Source organism: Pelodiscus sinensis, chromosome 1, assembly GCF_052426305.1.
Source record: "Pelodiscus sinensis isolate ZL-2025 chromosome 1, ASM5242630v1, whole genome shotgun sequence".
In the NCBI taxonomy this organism is placed as follows: Eukaryota; Metazoa; Chordata; order Testudines; family Trionychidae; genus Pelodiscus; species Pelodiscus sinensis.
The window spans coordinates 320,801,400-320,817,614 of record NC_143052.1 but is presented as its reverse complement, the minus strand read 5'-3'; the positions used below and the strand labels follow the sequence as shown (position 1 = coordinate 320,817,614).

The 16,215-nt window shown below is 50.9% G+C and overlaps 1 protein-coding gene across 8 annotated transcripts in view; it reads left to right on the top strand.

Annotated features, from left to right (window-relative positions):
• The window catches only part of ALKBH8 (alkB homolog 8, tRNA methyltransferase), an 81,217-nt gene extending 67,785 nt beyond the window's left edge, over positions 1 to 13,432 (top strand). For 6 of the 8 annotated variants that reach the window (XM_089775686.1, XM_089775689.1, XM_089775685.1 and 3 more), the window contains 2 exons: positions 11,849 to 11,998; positions 12,703 to 13,432. In XM_089775686.1, the coding sequence (XP_089631812.1) occupies positions 11,849 to 11,998; positions 12,703 to 13,272 (720 nt within the window). In that variant the 3' untranslated portion in view covers positions 13,273 to 13,432. The remainder of the gene's footprint in view (positions 1 to 11,848; positions 11,999 to 12,702) is intronic. The other 2 variants (XM_089775684.1, XM_089775691.1) reach the window with 1 other exon arrangement.
• The last annotated feature ends 2,783 nt before the right edge of the window (positions 13,433 to 16,215 follow it).

Below are 16,215 nucleotides of genomic sequence, written 5' to 3'. Positions count from 1 at the left end.
TCCAGATTAATTTCATTTTCAAAAGATCCTCTTTCAAAAATGCGATTGGAAAAAGATATGCAAATATCCTCTTTCGAAAAATCTTTGTAATTTACACGTGCCCTCTGATGTCTTCATCCATTTTTGTCAGGCTACTACCACATTTGTGGACACACAATAATAATAATTAATAATAAAATTCCTCCACTTCCATATTTTTCCAGAAAATAATAGTTTTGAACAAAACAGTATTTAGGAACTTATCTTGAAGAAAAACTAAAATGCTTCCTATTATACATAAGGAATTTTCTTATTGGTTAATTTTATTTTTAGTCAGAGGGTAATGCAAGGGAGAGAGTAAGCTACCTGATAATATGGGAAACTTCTCTGGCACCAAAGTGCTTTATGAACTTGAAGCTTCACCATACCACTCTGATAGCGAAGTGACATTTTTCCCTAGTTCACTCCAGCACGTGACAGAGCTGTGAACAGGAACCCAGAGTTCTGACTCTGTCTCTGTCTGTAAATGCCAGACAGTATTTAACAGGACAAATCTGCCTCCTCACGGAGGGGAAAAAAACCCTCATAAAAATAACCAGCCACTCCATTGAACTAACCCATTTACACAAGCTGAGAATCTGGCCCTTTGTTTGTAAAAGACGTAAGCCTATGTGTAGTCATTTTGAACAGGTACAATAAGTGTATAGTTCTAACTCTATATGGAATATGGTAGTTTTAGTTCTTAACTATAAAAAAGTCATCCCGTGCTAATCCTAGTAAGAATCTATTTGCTTATCTCCTGTAAGAGACAGATTTATGATGATTCTCTGCATTCCATCTTTATGCATATACACATAGGTTCTATCATAATATTTACTTTAAACACAATATTATATTAAGTCTACTGAACCTTTTGTAGATCTGCTCTGCATTGTAACCAATGTGTTTGAAGGTCTCCTTTCTCATCATAAGATACAATCTTTTTGTTTTGGGCTGTGGATTCACTTTAATAAGTATGACATTATGAGTAATGTCATAATTATTTCATATAATTTAGATGGAAATTAGGACCTCACATTCTGGCTGTCGTGGTTTGTTCTTCTCAGTTTGAGTTCTCTGGATTTTCTTAGTGTGCCATGTTGTCTCTTTCAAGGTCATTTCTGTGTTTTTATTGAATTCACACTACCAGCCCCATTTCCACTGTACAAGTATAGGGCCAAATTGTCTTCAGATGCAAGTGGGTGTGTTGTGGGGTAAGATCCTACCCCAGTCAGAAAGGAATTAAAGAGCTGCTGTCAGTACAGCCAATCCTAGCTGGGTACGCCTGTGAGGCCCATCAAACATGGAGAGAGGCAGCTCCTCAAAGGGAGGATATAAGCCATAGGCACCAACTCCATTGCTGCTGCAGGACTGGAGCATCTATAGAAAAAACCCCAGCTGTATGGCAGTAGTTGGGAAACTCTGGGTGGCAGAGGCAGGAAGAGGAAGAGCAACGGTAGGGTGTGCTCAGGTGGGGGGGTGGAAAGGGGCAAGAAGTGGCAGAGTAAAGGCAGGGCATTGGGAGAAGGGACGGAGCAGGGACAATGCCTCAGGTACAGCAGAAGTGGAACACCCACCTGAACAAAGAAAGTTGGCACTTAAGATCCAAGCCCAATGCAGTATGGCACTCAGAGGAAAGCTGGAACCACCAGTTGTAGGTAATTGGGCATGTTCTCAGTGGACAAAACAAGGAGCAATGGTCTCAAATTGCAGTAGAGAACATCTAGGTTGGATATTAAGAAAAAACTATTTCACTAGGAGGGTGGTGAAGCACTAGAATGGGTTACCTAAGGAGGTGCTGGAAGCTCCATTCTTAGAAGATTTTAAGCCCAGATTTAGCAAAGCCCTGGCTAGGATAATTTAGTTGGGGTTGGTCCTGCTTCAGGTAGGGATGTAAAATCCCATTTAATTGGTAAAACAGTTAAATGTAATGCTAACACTATGTTTAACCATTTAACTGAGTTAAAGATGGGTAGGCAAGAGGCCATTCCAGTGGTTGGAGTGGACTCCCTACCCACTGGGGTCAACTAGAGTGGTCCCTGCTGCAGGAGGATGCACAGAGGATTCTGTTACAGACTGGCAATGATGTGTTGAGCCTGTTACATAAAGGTCATCCATTTTAATTCAGCTGAGGGTGAGAGTTCTCAGAAGATACTACCATTAGTTTCCAATGTGAAATGAACTGGGATCTCTGTTCTGTTCTTCATGGACAAATGCCCATTGTGACGCCCCCATGCCGCCCCGCGGCGTTTGCCCAGAGGGCTCGCTATGGTCCTTGAGTCTCGAGCTCCCTCGGCTAGTCTTTTCCGCGCTTTCGTCTTCGGTTTCCCCCCCGCAACAACGCAGGAGGGGAAGGGGGGCCCGGGCCCGCCCACTCTCACGGGCCCCAGCCCAGGGCCCTAAGGGTTCTGGTCCAAGTGACCCGAACCCGGCTGACGGGGTTCGACCCCTTAACTCGCCAGTCCACCAGTCATCCCTGACTCTGCCCTGGGCTGCTTCCTTCCCCTCGTGCGCCCGAGCTCACCGATTCGCCGCCGTCAGGGGTACCCGCGAGCCTGGGGGTGGTCCGCTGCCTCGGCGTTGCTCCCCTGGCCGGTGTGGGGCTGTGCGGTGGGGTGCGGAGCCGCGCTGCGCTGCTCTGCGCCGCTCTCCACGGCGCTGTCCTCCGCCCGCGGTCTGCTGCCCCCCCTTCCCTTGGGGCCGCGGTCCCATTTTAAAGTTGGCGCCGGGGGCGCGGCCCCGGCGTCCTGCGCCGTCCCCGCCCCCCGCGCCGGGGCGTCTGTCCGTTGCCAGGGCAACGGGGCCTAGGCTCCGGCGCGCCCGGATGACGTCCTCCGGCGCGTCGGAGGCCAACGCGTTCCTCGCCGCCGCCGAACACCGCGGGCAGCGGCGGGGGGCGCTCCGCCTCCCGCTGTACAGGGCGGCCGGTGCGGGGCTCTCCGCCGAGGGCGGGGCTGCCCCGTCACACACCTCCCCCTTTAACTGCCCTCCCTCTTCTTCCGAGTCTGCCTCGTACCTTCTCGAAAAGAAGTCCGCATTTTGATGCTGCGCGCCAGGTCGGTGGGCCACGTCAAAGGCGTATGGCTGGAGGGCCAGGTACCACCGCATCAGGCGCGGGTTCGCGTCCTTCATAGTTTGTATCCACCGGAGTGGGGCGTGGTCCGTGACCACCTTGAACCGTCCCCCTAAAAGATAGTATCTTAACATGTCTAAGGCCCACTTTACCGCAAGGGCCTCCTTCTCAATGGTCGAGTAGCGACGCTCCCGTGGGAAGAGCTTGCGACTGATGTACACCACCGGGTGTTCTTCCTCTCCTTCACCCTGCGAGAGGACCGCCCCAATCCCCGTCTCGGAGGCGTCTGTTAGGACCGTAAAGGGGAGGTTAAAGTCAGGTTGGGCCAATACGGGGTCGCGACTTAAACTTTCCTTTAACCTCTGAAAGGCTACCTCGCACTCGGTCGACCAGCCCACCTTCTGGGGCATCGCGGCCCGAGTTAAGTCCGTTAGCGGCGCTGCTATCGTCGCGAAGTTTGGGATAAAACGCCGATAGTATCCGGCTAACCCGAGAAACTGGCGCACCTGTTTCTTTGTTTTGGGTGGGGGGTAGCTCTTCAAGGCTTCAACCTTTTCTACCACGGGACGTATTTGACCCCTTCCCACTACATACCCCAGATAGACTACCTCCTTTTCCCCGAAGCGGCACTTTCGTGGGTTCGCCGTCAGCCCGGCTTCCCGCAGAGCCTGTAGCACGGCCCCTACGTGTTGGAGGTGTTCGCCCCATGTCTGGCTGTACACGACGATGTCGTCGATGTAGGCGGCCGCCCATCTTCCCTGTTCTCTCAGTACCCGGTCCATAAGGCGCTGAAACGTCGCGGCGGCGCCATGTAGCCCGAAGGGCATCCGTGTAAAATGGTAAAGCCCAAATGGGGTCGAGAAGGCCGTCTTCTCTCGGGAGGTCGGCGTCAGGGGAATCTGCCAGTATCCTCGGGTCAGATCCAAAGTGGACAGGTACCGGGCGCCTCCGAGCCGGTCTAGCAGTTCATCGACCCGTGGCATGGGGTAGGCATCGAAGCGCGACTGCGCATTGACTTTACGGAAGTCGATGCAGAATCGTAGTGATCCGTCGGGCTTCGGGACGAGCACTATAGGGCTGCGCCATTCGCTGAAGGATTCCTCCACGACTCCCCACTGGAGCATCTTCTGCACCTCCCCTCGCACCGTCTCCCACATCCGCCGGGGCACGGGCCGTACTCGTTCACACACCGTCTTCCGGGGTTCCGTCTCTATGTGGTGGTGGATGAGGGTGGTTTGCCCCGGCTCGGCCGTCAGGACATCCCCGAAGGTCCGTAGCAGCTCCTCCAGGTCATTCCTCTGGGCCTCGGTTAGGTCGGTTCCTGTGGGGAAGGCCTGGGGCGGGGTTGCCCCGTCGAGGTCCCCGGGTCCTAACTCCGGGTCGGGGGGCACTGGGTTGATCCAGAAGGCCTCCCGTTGCTTCCAGGCTTTCAAGAGATTAATATGGTAAATGCGTGTGTCATTCTTCCTCCCTGACACCTTAACCTCATAATCGACGTCCCCTACACGCCTCAGGATCTCGAAGGGCCCTTGCCACTTGGCCAACAACTTTGAGCCGGGGGTCGGCAACAGCACCAGGACCCGTTGGCCCGGGTCGAACACCCGCAACTGAGCTCCCTGGTTATAGTACCGGGCTTGCTTGGCTTGGGCTTGCTCCAGGTTCTCTTTCGCGAACTCCCCTAGCCTGTGCAGCTTTTCCCGGAGGTTCAGGACATACTGTACCGACCCCTGCACTCGGGTCCCCTGTTCCTCCCAATTCTCACGAATAATGTCTAGTATCCCCCGCGGGTGTCGGCCGAACAATAGTTCAAACGGGGAAAATCCTGTAGAGGATTGGGGCACCTCCCGTATCGCGAACAGAAGCGCTGGCAACAACGCGTCCCAATCCCGGGGTTCCTGCCCTACAAACTTCCTTAGCATCTCCTTTAGCGTTCTATTAAAACGTTCTACTAACCCGTCTGTTTGGGGGTGGTAGATGGCCGTTTTCAGCCGCTCAATCCGCAACAACTTACACAACTCGTTCATCAGTCTCGAGGTGAAGTTAGTCCCTTGGTCGGTTAGAATCTGCTCCGGCAGCCCCACTCGGGCAAAAATCTTCACGAGTTCCGCAGCAAGGGTGCTGGCGTGCACGTTTCTGAGCGGGATGGCCTCCGGATATCGTGTTGCATAGTCTAATAGCACCAAAATATACTGGTGCCCGGTTTTGGATTTGTCCAACGGGCCGACTATATCCATGGCGACCCTCGCGAAGGGCACTCCCACCACGGGCAACGGCACCAGGGGGGCTTTGGGTACCCCCTTCGGCCTAACCTTTTGGCACTCGGGGCAGGAGCCACAAAAGTCCTGTACTTCGCGGAAGATGCCCGGCCAATAGAACCGCCGAATGATACGCTGCACAGTCTTTTCTGCCCCCAGGTGCCCGGCCCAGGGGTTAGCGTGGGCTAGCTCCATGAGGCGTTGTCGGTACCTTTTTGGCACCAGCAACTGCTCGACCCCTGAATCGCCCCCCTGCCCCCCGTCCACCCGGTACAACCGATCGTGTCGTACCTCAAAGTAGGGGCTGGTCGGCCTGTCGGCCTGGGGAGCGTCCTCGTCCTGCGGATCCCGGGCGGCACTCCATGCATGTCGGAGTGACGGATCTTCCCGCTGTTCCTGTATAAAGTCACCATCCACTAGCTCCAGTATTCGCGGTCCTTCTGCCTCGCCCTCTTGTGGGCCGGGGCGGGGGTCCCCAATCATACCCTCCTCTCTCTGGGGAGGCCCTCGTTCCTGCCATGCGTTCAGGGCCCGGCGGAAGCCCCGCCAATCCCGTCCTAGGAGCGCGGGGTACACTAGCCTAGGGGCGACCACCACGTAGCACCACTCTTGGCGGTCCCCATCCGATATCTGGGCCCACGCAGTAGCGTATTGGTGGGAATCGCCGTGTACGCACTGCACCCAGACCGGCGGGCCCCGTGGTCCTCCCTCCGGGAGTAGATCGGCTCTTATAATCGTCTGGCTGCAGCCAGAGTCCACAAGGGCTACCACCGTCTTACCCCCTATCCCTACGGTCCTTAATATCCTACCTTGCCCATCGCTGGCCTCAGGTTCGGCCCCCGCCAAGGCCTGGGCGTAGGAGCAGTCCATATAGGGGCAGTCCCGGATGAAGTGCCCCTCTTGGCCACAGCGGAAGCAGGTCCCGCGGGCCGGAGGTGGGGTGCCCGGCCTCTGACGCCGGGGGGGTTCAGGCCGGGGTTGCGGTGCCTCCCGTGGCCCCTCCTCGCCCCGCGCTGGCCTCGCTGCGGCGGCCCATCTCCGCGGCCCGTCCCTCTCTGGGCTCCTTCTCCTTTGGACTCCCCGTCCGATGTCGAGACGCGGTGAGGGGGTGGCTTTCCGCCCGCGGTCGCGCCCGTCGGCCCGTTCGGCGGCCTCATAGTCTGTCATCAACTCCACGGCTTCGTGGAGGGTGGAGGGATGGTGTCTGCGGACCCATCGCTGTCCGCCGGCGGGGAGGATGTTGACGAATTGTTCCAGGACGACTTGTTCTGCCACCTGGGGCCCCGTGTGTTGCTCAGGCTCCAGCCAGCGCCATGCGGCCTCTCTTAGCTTCTGGGCCATGGCCCGGGGGCGAACCTCGGCGCTGTAGGGTTCACCCCGGAACTTCTGGCGGTGCGTCTCAGGCGTGATCCCCATTTGGTCGAGTATGGCCTCCTTCAATCGGTAGTAATGCAGGGCCTCGCGGTCACTTAAACCCCTATATGCTAACTGAGCCGGGCCCGTTAGGTATGGGGCCAGTAGTGTAGCCCAGTGGGATTCTGGCCACCGGGCTACCGTCGCCACCCTCTCAAAGGTGGCGAGGTATGCCTCAGGATCGTCAGCCGGCCCCATCTTAGTTAGCCGTATGGGCAGGCGTACCACCTCCCCCTCTCCTGCTGGCCCCTCCTCTTCGGGGCACGCTGGACTCAGGGGGGTCACCATTGCCGGTGGATATCGTCTCATCCACTCTTCCTGTTGCGCCTTCATTTGCTCGGCTACCTCCCGGATCAGTTGTTTTTGCTGCTCTTGTTGCTGGGTGGTGAGCTGCTGGATTAAGGCTGACTGCTGCTGTTGGTTTTGCCTTTGGGTCTCCTTGACCCACTCCATGAATTGCGCCGGATCCATGGTGTGTCCCGGTGCAGTTCTCACTCCCCTTTTTCCGAAAAACACCACAAAACACCCCCCTGTTAGTGCTCCCTAAGCCTTCTCACACCCCCTTTCCTTTCCTAGGGGGGGGCTGGGTTCGTGAGTAGGTGGTTTTTTTTTTTTTTTTTTTTTTTTTTTTTTTTTTTTTATAATCGCCCCTTACATCCGGGGTAGGATCCCCACGATGCCCACATTCTCCACCATCTGTGACGCCCCCATGCCGCCCCGCGGCGTTTGCCCAGAGGGCTCGCTATGGTCCTTGAGTCTCGAGCTCCCTCGGCTAGTCTTTTCCGCGCTTTCGTCTTCGGTTTCCCCCCCGCAACAACGCAGGAGGGGAAGGGGGGCCCGGGCCCGCCCACTCTCACGGGCCCCAGCCCAGGGCCCTAAGGGTTCTGGTCCAAGTGACCCGAACCCGGCTGACGGGGTTCGACCCCTTAACTCGCCAGCCCACCAGTCATCCCTGACTCTGCCCTGGGCTGCTTCCTTCCCCTCGTGCGCCCGAGCTCACCGATTCGCCGCCGTCAGGGGTACCCGCGAGCCTGGGGGTGGTCCGCTGCCTCGGCGTTGCTCCCCTGGCCGGTGTGGGGCTGTGCGGTGGGGTGCGGAGCCGCGCTGCGCTGCTCTGCGCCGCTCTCCACGGCGCTGTCCTCCGCCCGCGGTCTGCTGCCCCCCCTTCCCTTGGGGCCGCGGTCCCATTTTAAAGTTGGCGCCGGGGGCGCGGCCCCGGCGTCCTGCGCCGTCCCCGCCCCCCGCGCCGGGGCGTCTGTCCGTTGCCAGGGCAACGGGGCCTAGGCTCCGGCGCGCCCGGATGACGTCCTCCGGCGCGTCGGAGGCCAACGCGTTCCTCGCCGCCGCCGAACACCGCGGGCAGCGGCGGGGGGCGCTCCGCCTCCCGCTGTACAGGGCGGCCGGTGCGGGGCTCTCCGCCGAGGGCGGGGCTGCCCCGTCACACCCATCTAACAATCACCAGCCAGACTGGGCACTTTTGGGCTCATTTTTTGGTAAGATCAGTGGAGAGACCAAAGATTAAATAGAAATTGAACAAAACTAAATTGATCCCTTAAATTTGCAGTGCCACTGTGCATGCTGTACCTGGATTTTATTGTCTAAAAGGATTCTGTTTTCCTGAGCTGTAAACTCAATACTTTTTACAACAGCTACATTTACTTTGGGTCAAATTTTGCAGTTTCTTCATTTGGCCAAAACTCTTACCGATGTCAGTAGGAACTTTGCCTAAGTCACATCACAAAATTTGATAGGGAATGTGCAGACAAGCCTTACTTACAGGCTCAAAAGCTAAGTTATATTGAACCCAGGAAACGTGATGTTATAATGGATAATTCAGCTCTTCCCTACACTCTATCCATATAGTAATTTTTACAAATAAATGCAGCACAGATTTTTTTTTAAACTATGCAGTCACCTTTATTAAATTGATTAGTCAGAACATGATGCTTGCTATTCTTCCATCAAGACTGACTTAGAATTCTTTTTGTTTCAAATAAAACAAACACACTGCCAGCAAAGATTATTTAGGTATCTTGTTTTCCATTATCCGACCATCATTGATTATTTAAAACAAAAAATAAGGCTAATACTCTCAGCCAACATGTACTTGGAACATATTTTGGTAGCAGAGCCTTGGCTTGACTACTAAATTCAATACAGGTGGCAGACATGGAAATCAAAGACATTTGCATCACTGCAAGGTTGTTTTTACAGAAGGACCTTGCTCATTACTGATGTGTTCTTTTGATGAAAGGCGTGTACAAGGATATATGTAGATGCTGTTTGTCTTTACCCCTGACTTGGATTCAGAGGAAAGTACAAAATAAGGAAATACCTTATTATGAAAGCTGTCCTAAGTTTGAGATGGGAAGATCTATACAACACATTTCAAACATAAACTATGAAGTGTTGCTGGATATTGAATCTTTATAACAATTATGGTGACATCAGTAGCACCCTCAGGCTATGTCTATACTGGCAGCTTCTTGCGCCAGAAATATGCAAATGAGGCTAAGCGTGGAATATCGCAGAGCCTCATTTGCATACCTAATGAGCTGCCATTTTTGCAGAAGAGGCTCTTCTGCCAGAAGGAGCATCTACAATTTCCCTTCTTGCGCAAGAAAAACCCTCTTGCGCAATGCCGCTATGCTGATTATTTTCAGGAATAATGGCATTGCGCAAGAGGGTTTTTCTTGTGCAAGAAGAGGAAGTGTAGACAGCTCCTTCTGGCGCAAGAACCTCTTCTGCAAAAATGGCAGCTTATTAGGTATGCAAATGAGGCTCAGCGATATTCCATGCTTAGCCTCATTTGCATATTTCTGCCACAAGAAGCCGCCAGTGTAGACATAGCCCCAGAGTTACAGCTGAACTGCTTTATTCCATCACAAAATCCCGCTGTGGGGAGTTCAGTATTTTAGCTGTTTAATATTTGTTGGCTAAAATGTGGCATCTGGAGGCCAAATCTTGGCTGCAGTGACGTCAATGAATGAGAGTTTTTCCATTGATACTAGAATTTAGCCTTTGGATAGTACCCATATTGCTAAACACCTAAGGGGTTAGCAGTCAGAGACATTGCACAGCTCACAAAGGGATAGCTGTAAGTAGCCAATGAACTGTTCCTGTAGTAGAGGACTGTGTGAAGCTACATAGGTACTCCTCCGTGTATAAAGCCAACAGCTAGAGGGAAGAGGAGACATTTCAGGAGCAGGGCACAATTCCATTCCTCCAGTGTAAGTTAGAGCACTGTGACACAGAGCTATTGGTATCAGTTGGCAAAGCGTCCCCTGTTCTTTTCAAGCAACTCCTGTCTCAGAGACGACAAACACACAACACCTAATACACCACTTGCATGGTATTTATCCATACAAAACGGTGTATAGCTTAACGTTGCAAGATGCATGGGTAATACTGAAGGAATAATGTAACTGTACTAAAATTTTGCTTTATGGATTTTGGAGTAAAAGTCACCAGGAAAACAGATGTTGGTCCTTTCGAGTGGGAGGGAGTAGTCACCTCTCCCTGGCTAGCCTCACCCCATCTCTGACCAGTCAGTGGAAAACCATAAAACATAAGAACATAAGTGCATAGTCAACCTGTGGAACTCCTTGCCAGAGGAGGCTGTGAAGGCTAGAACTATAACAGAGTTTAAAGAGACGCTAGATAAATTAATGGAGGTTGGGTCCATAAAAGGCTATTAGCCAGGGGGTAGAATGGTGTCCCTGGCCTCTGTTTGTCAGAGGCTGGAGATGGATGGCACGAGACAAATCACTTGATCATTGTCTTCGGTCCACCCCTTGTGGGGCACCTGGTGTTGGCTACTGTTGGCAGACAGGCTACTGGGCTAGATGGACCTTTGGTCTGACCCAGTACGGCCGTTCTTATGTTTTCTTCTTAGAAAAGACAACTGCAAACAACGGATATCATTTAGCAGATTACCCTGGGTGTGAATAAAGACAGTGATTCAGCATGTCTCCGGGTGGAGAAAGACCCTTTGCATCTATTCATGGAGGAGATAGCTTGTTGAGAAGGGGTAAGGGTCTCATGAAAGGCTTGATCCTGGTTCCTGGGAAACTAGTCAGTTTTGCAACAGCCTAAACTTTAGGAGTGGTGAAAACCAATTTATTAGCTAGAAAAGGTCACTAATAAGCAGTGGTGATTTAATATAAATCACTGGTAAACTGAAGTGCATTGTTCCATTGAGAGCGGGAGATGTGGGATTTCTGTGAGTAGCCAGTGTGTCGGGTTGGATATCACAGAGGAATGTTTCAAGGAGACTGGTGGACTGGGGAAGACTGATTGTTCATCTGCAAGGTAAAGACAGGACTGGCATGGCCAGGATGAGAGTGTTTGAGTGCCTGACAGGCCACTGGGGTTAGGGAGTAAACACCCAGTGGGCACGGGCAAGACTCCCTCATGCTAGAGGCAGGCAGTAACAAGATGTTTCACAGTCTGGGTACCCTGAGAACTGTCCCCCGCAGTCTCAAGTCTAATCTGACTCATGCTTTTTAGAATCAATGATCTAAATTGACTTCCTGAGAGTCCAGTACCTGACACGCCAATTTTAAATGAGCAGACTACAGGCAGTCCCCAGGTTACGTACAAGATAGGGACTGTAGGTTTGTTCTTAAGTTGAATTTGTATGTAAGTCGGAACTGGTACATATTGTAGGGGATACTCTAGCCAAACATTTCTCCAGAGCTCAATTTTATTCTCCCACACCTCACTTCCTTCAGTCCTTTATTCTCAAGCTGAGGTGTCTGCTGAGAAAAGCCGCTCCGCATCTCCCTGGTCTGCTGGGGGGGGGGGGGGCGCTAGCTTCGCGTCTCCCTGGTCTGCTGGGGGGAAGCAGCTAGTGCGGGGTTGCCTCACCCTGTTTGTAAGTAGGGATCCGATGTAAGTCGGATCCATGTAATCCGGGGACTGCCTGTATTATGCAACTAGTGGACTATTTTTTTCACCCTTTACCTAAAATGTATTTTTTGCTAAAATATATCCCATGTAATGTCTGAACAGAAGAGATTGATGGAGCCATTCTTGTAGCTATCTTCCTTTGAAAATCAACAGTTTAACAAAACGCTTTCTGTTACAGATTGGCTGTGATCGTAGCCAAAACCTGGTGGACATCTGCAGAGAAAAGAAATTCCAGGCATTTGTCTGTGATGCGTTGTCTGTGCCAGTTCGAAATAGTTCTTGTGATGCCTGCATCTCTATCGCTGTAATCCATCATTTTTCAACAGCAGTAAGTCCACTCTCACATCTATAGAGCTCACAAGAGGCCACCAGCGTTTCCCATGGGAAAGTGAATGGTAAAAGAGGGTCTCAAGACAGGAGAGAATCTGGGAGCATAAAGAAATGGGAGGGCAAGAAAAGAGGAGAGGTATGGGCAGGGAGGAGGAAAGCTGAGAGGATGGATATAGCCACTCCATCCATTCTGTCTCCTGCAACTCCTTCCTCTTGAGAAACTTTCAACACTTTCCCACTCCCTGGCATTAAAAGCTATGTGCCATAGCTTGATGATGTTATTATGTAGATTTAATATTTATTTATATTACTCAACTAGTAAGCTCTTTGGGGCAGTTGTACTTAGTGCTACTGGTAACAAAAATAAATTCAGTTGATGTAATCACATCTGGTAGAAAAAAGAAGTTCCCATGCAGCTTTGGCCTAACTTGCGTGCATAGTGGTTGACTAGATTATAAATGAATAATCTGCCCCTTTACTCATCATCCCCCACTATGGGGTGTATGCTCATTTCTGTTAAGATGATAATGCATAACCAAAGAGTAGGACGGGGAAAGAAAAGCTCTGTTTTGTACCTGTGGGTAGAGCAGGTAGGAATAATTTCTGTTCACTGCAGCAGTGGTATCACTATCAGTTACGTTTCTTTGTGTTCCTGCTTGTATACTAACTTCAGATGTACTCACTGAGTCTTTGCATTTGTAGGAGAGAAGACTGGCTGCTGTCCGTGAGTTAGCCCGGCTCCTAAGACCTGGCGGAAAGGCACTCATTTACGTCTGGGCAATGGAACAGGAATACAACAAACAGAAGTCAAAATATCTTAAGGAAAAGAGAGGTCGTAAAGGGAAAGAGGAGGACATCAATACCAATGCAGGCAGTGGATTGTTCCGTGATCAAATGCATGACTACAATAGGCAAGACTCAGCATGTTCTGAAGGAGTCCTTAATGACTCTAAGGACAAAGATGGCAATGCAAAGCAGGTGATAAATTCTAACCTGCCTGTTCATACTAACAGAACGTCCTTTCAGTCTCAAGATGTGCTAGTTCCCTGGCACCTGAAAAGGGGCACTCACAAGGAAGGGGAATATGTCAAAACCCTTCAGCTTCCAGTGGCTTCTAAGGAATTGCAAGGATTCTGTCCTGTTTTCCACCGCTATTATCATGTGTTCTATGAAGGAGAACTGGAAGCAGACTGCAAAACTCTGGATTGCATAAGAATTCAAAAAAGTTATTATGATCAAGGAAACTGGTGTGTGGTTCTTGAAAAACGGTAACCCACTGCACTTCCTTCAGTGCATCTGAAAGAGATGCTGTTTTCAGCTGAAATCTTTGATCATACTGTGCACAGGCATATTAAAGCCCATCCTGCAGTTGTGACTCTCTTAAATTGTACAATAAACACTGATATTTTAAGACTTTAGCCAAGGTTAGGTCCTTGTAGTTGTCTCCTTTTGTTACTGAAATGATGGTAAAAGTTGGTATTAACAGAGATTTCACAGAAGTAAAGAGAAAGAGGGAGAGTGAAATTCTGACCCTTTGAAAGTCACAGGCAAAACTTCCATTGACTTTGGCCGGGGGTGGAGGGTGGGGGAGGGTAGCAGGATTTCGTTCAGAATATATAGCTTTAAAGACACAGGGCCTGATTCTTCACTCTGTTATGCCAGTGTCACTGTACTACACGAAGATAGTACTGAAGCAGAGAACCAAGACCATTCTCATGAAATGAACGTCAGCATTACGTTCCTTGTTGGTGACGTAGAAAGAATGCGCAGTTAGGCCCTTCGGTAGAAGGTGCTGATAGACACTGCCTGGCTAGTTTCTCATTTCTGTCTATAGTAATGTTTCTCTTTGAATTCTCTGCTATTGACAGCAGTGAAAATACCTGCAGTCAGTCTATACTATCTAGACCTAACCATCTTTTCTAGTTCTGCTATTATTAGTGGATCTGCAATAGTGGAAAATGTAGGGAAGCCCTTGGAAACCTTTCACTCAGCATTCAAACAATTCGCCATTTCCCTAAGAGTAAGAAAAATGATAAGTAGGTGTCCCAGTAACTCTGTTAAAGGTAGAAGTGAGCAGCCCTGATGGTGCCAATCCCTAATGCTAGGATGCTGGTAGTAGTGACTTGTGTTATGGCAGTAACTGGAGTGCCTAGCTGGGCTTGAGGCCTCATTGTGTGCATCACTGTAGACAACTGTCTCTTCAGTCTAGAGGTGCAAGACAGGGGTGGGGCAGAAACAGTCAGAAGTGAAGTGAGTCACCCAAGGGGACATAACATCAGTAGCAGAGTAGAACTCAGGTTTCCTAAGCCCCAGTCCAGTGCTCTGACATTACATAAGAACATAAGAACGGCCGTACTGGGTCAGACCAAAGGTCCATCTAGCCCAGTATGCTGTCTACCGACAGTGGCCAGCACCAGATACCCCAGAGAGGGTTGACCGAAGACAATGATCAAGCGATTTGTCTCCTGCCATCCCTCTCCAGCCTCTGACAAACAGAGGCCAAGGACACCATTTTATCCCCTGGCTAATAGCCTTTTATGGACCTAACCTCCATGAATTTATCCAGCTTCTCTTTAAACTCTATTATAGTCCTAGCCTTCACCGCCTCCTCTGGCAAGGAGTTCCACAGGTTGACAACACGCTGTGTGAAGAAGAACTTCCTTTTATTAGTTTTAAACCTGCTACCCATTGGAGCCCACTGCCTTTGTAAGAGGAATATTTGTGCTATGGGGTAGCATTGGCTGTACCTGTCTCCAGAACACATGGTTAACTTCTTTCTTTCCTGGTCTAGTTTCCATTGTATACCCCATCACAAGGAGTAAAAGCTGTAATCTGTGAAATTCATGGTGGTTTCAGGTGGGCCAAAGGTTTCTATACATTCTAGGGTAGCTAGCTGTGTGAGCACTAACACTAAGATTTCACAGGTGTCATTAGGACACCTACACACTACAGCATTATTGGGTTAATATTTAGCCAGTAGGACAGAGGTGGGCAAACTTTTTGTATGGCGGGCCATAAATGCTCATGAAATTGAGGGTTGGTTGGGGATGCAGGCTCTGGCTGAGGATGCAGGCTCTGGGCTAAGACCAGAAATTAGGTATTCAGGAGGTGGGATAAGGCTCCAGGCTAGGGCAGAAAGTTGGGATGTGTGTGGTGGTAGAGGAGTGGTGAGTCCTCCAGCTGGAGGTACAGTCTCTATGGCGGGGACAGGGATGAGGGGGGTTTGAGAGGTGTAAGAGGATGCTCTGGATTGGGGCCAAGGAGTTCAGCGGACAGGAGAGGGATTCAGGCTGGGACCAAGGATTGGGGTGCAGTGGGAGGGAGAGGACTCTGGTGGGGGGGCAGCAATGAGGGATTTGGAGTGCAGGAGTGTGATCCAGACTGGGATGGAGGGTAGGAGGTGATGAGAGCCAGGAAAGGGACTAAGGGGTGCAGACTCCAGGCATTGCTTACTTCAAGCAGTTCCCAGAAGCAGCAGCATGTCCCCCTCCAGCTCTTCCACAGAGTTGGGCCAAACAGCTCTGTGCACTGCAGAGCCAGTGCTTGGGTCAGAGGCAGCGTGCAGCATCCCAGGGCTGCCCCTGCTTCCAGGTCAAGCCCCTGACCCTGTGCCCCAGCAGGAGGTCAAGGGCTGCACTAAAAGATCTGATAACCTGGATGCAGCCCACAGGCCATACTGTGCCCACCCTTGCACTAGGACAACTAACTGGGAGACCAACATGATCACACTAGAACAGGTCTCATACTCACCCAGTGCAGCATGTGTACAGATCCCAGACACCTTGTTACTCAACCTGTCAACATTCTGCCTGTGCAAGGTGAGCTGGCCTTTTTTTGTGGGGAGTTGGACTGGTAAGTGAACCCTGTGATTGGTTTTCATTCTTCCTCTTGTGGTAAAAGTTTAGGTGAACAGACTTTCTGTCTTGGCTGGAAAACTTTTCATGACAACTGTTGCAAGCTAATGCTGGTTCTTAATTCATGAATTAATACTAATGCATAGCGTAGTGGGATTACAGTTTTTCCTTTACTTTCCCATTCTTCCTTTATTGCCTCCTTCATCTGTCCTTTTCCTTTGCTCTGTTTTCCCCTGCCTCTATTCTCTCTTTCTGCTCCTTTCTTACCTTTTCACTTTTCTCTTATCTCATTTCCTCACCCTTTGTTTAGAGGCCAAGATGGAGGTCTTCTATGCATTTGAACATAGCTGCTAATAAAAAA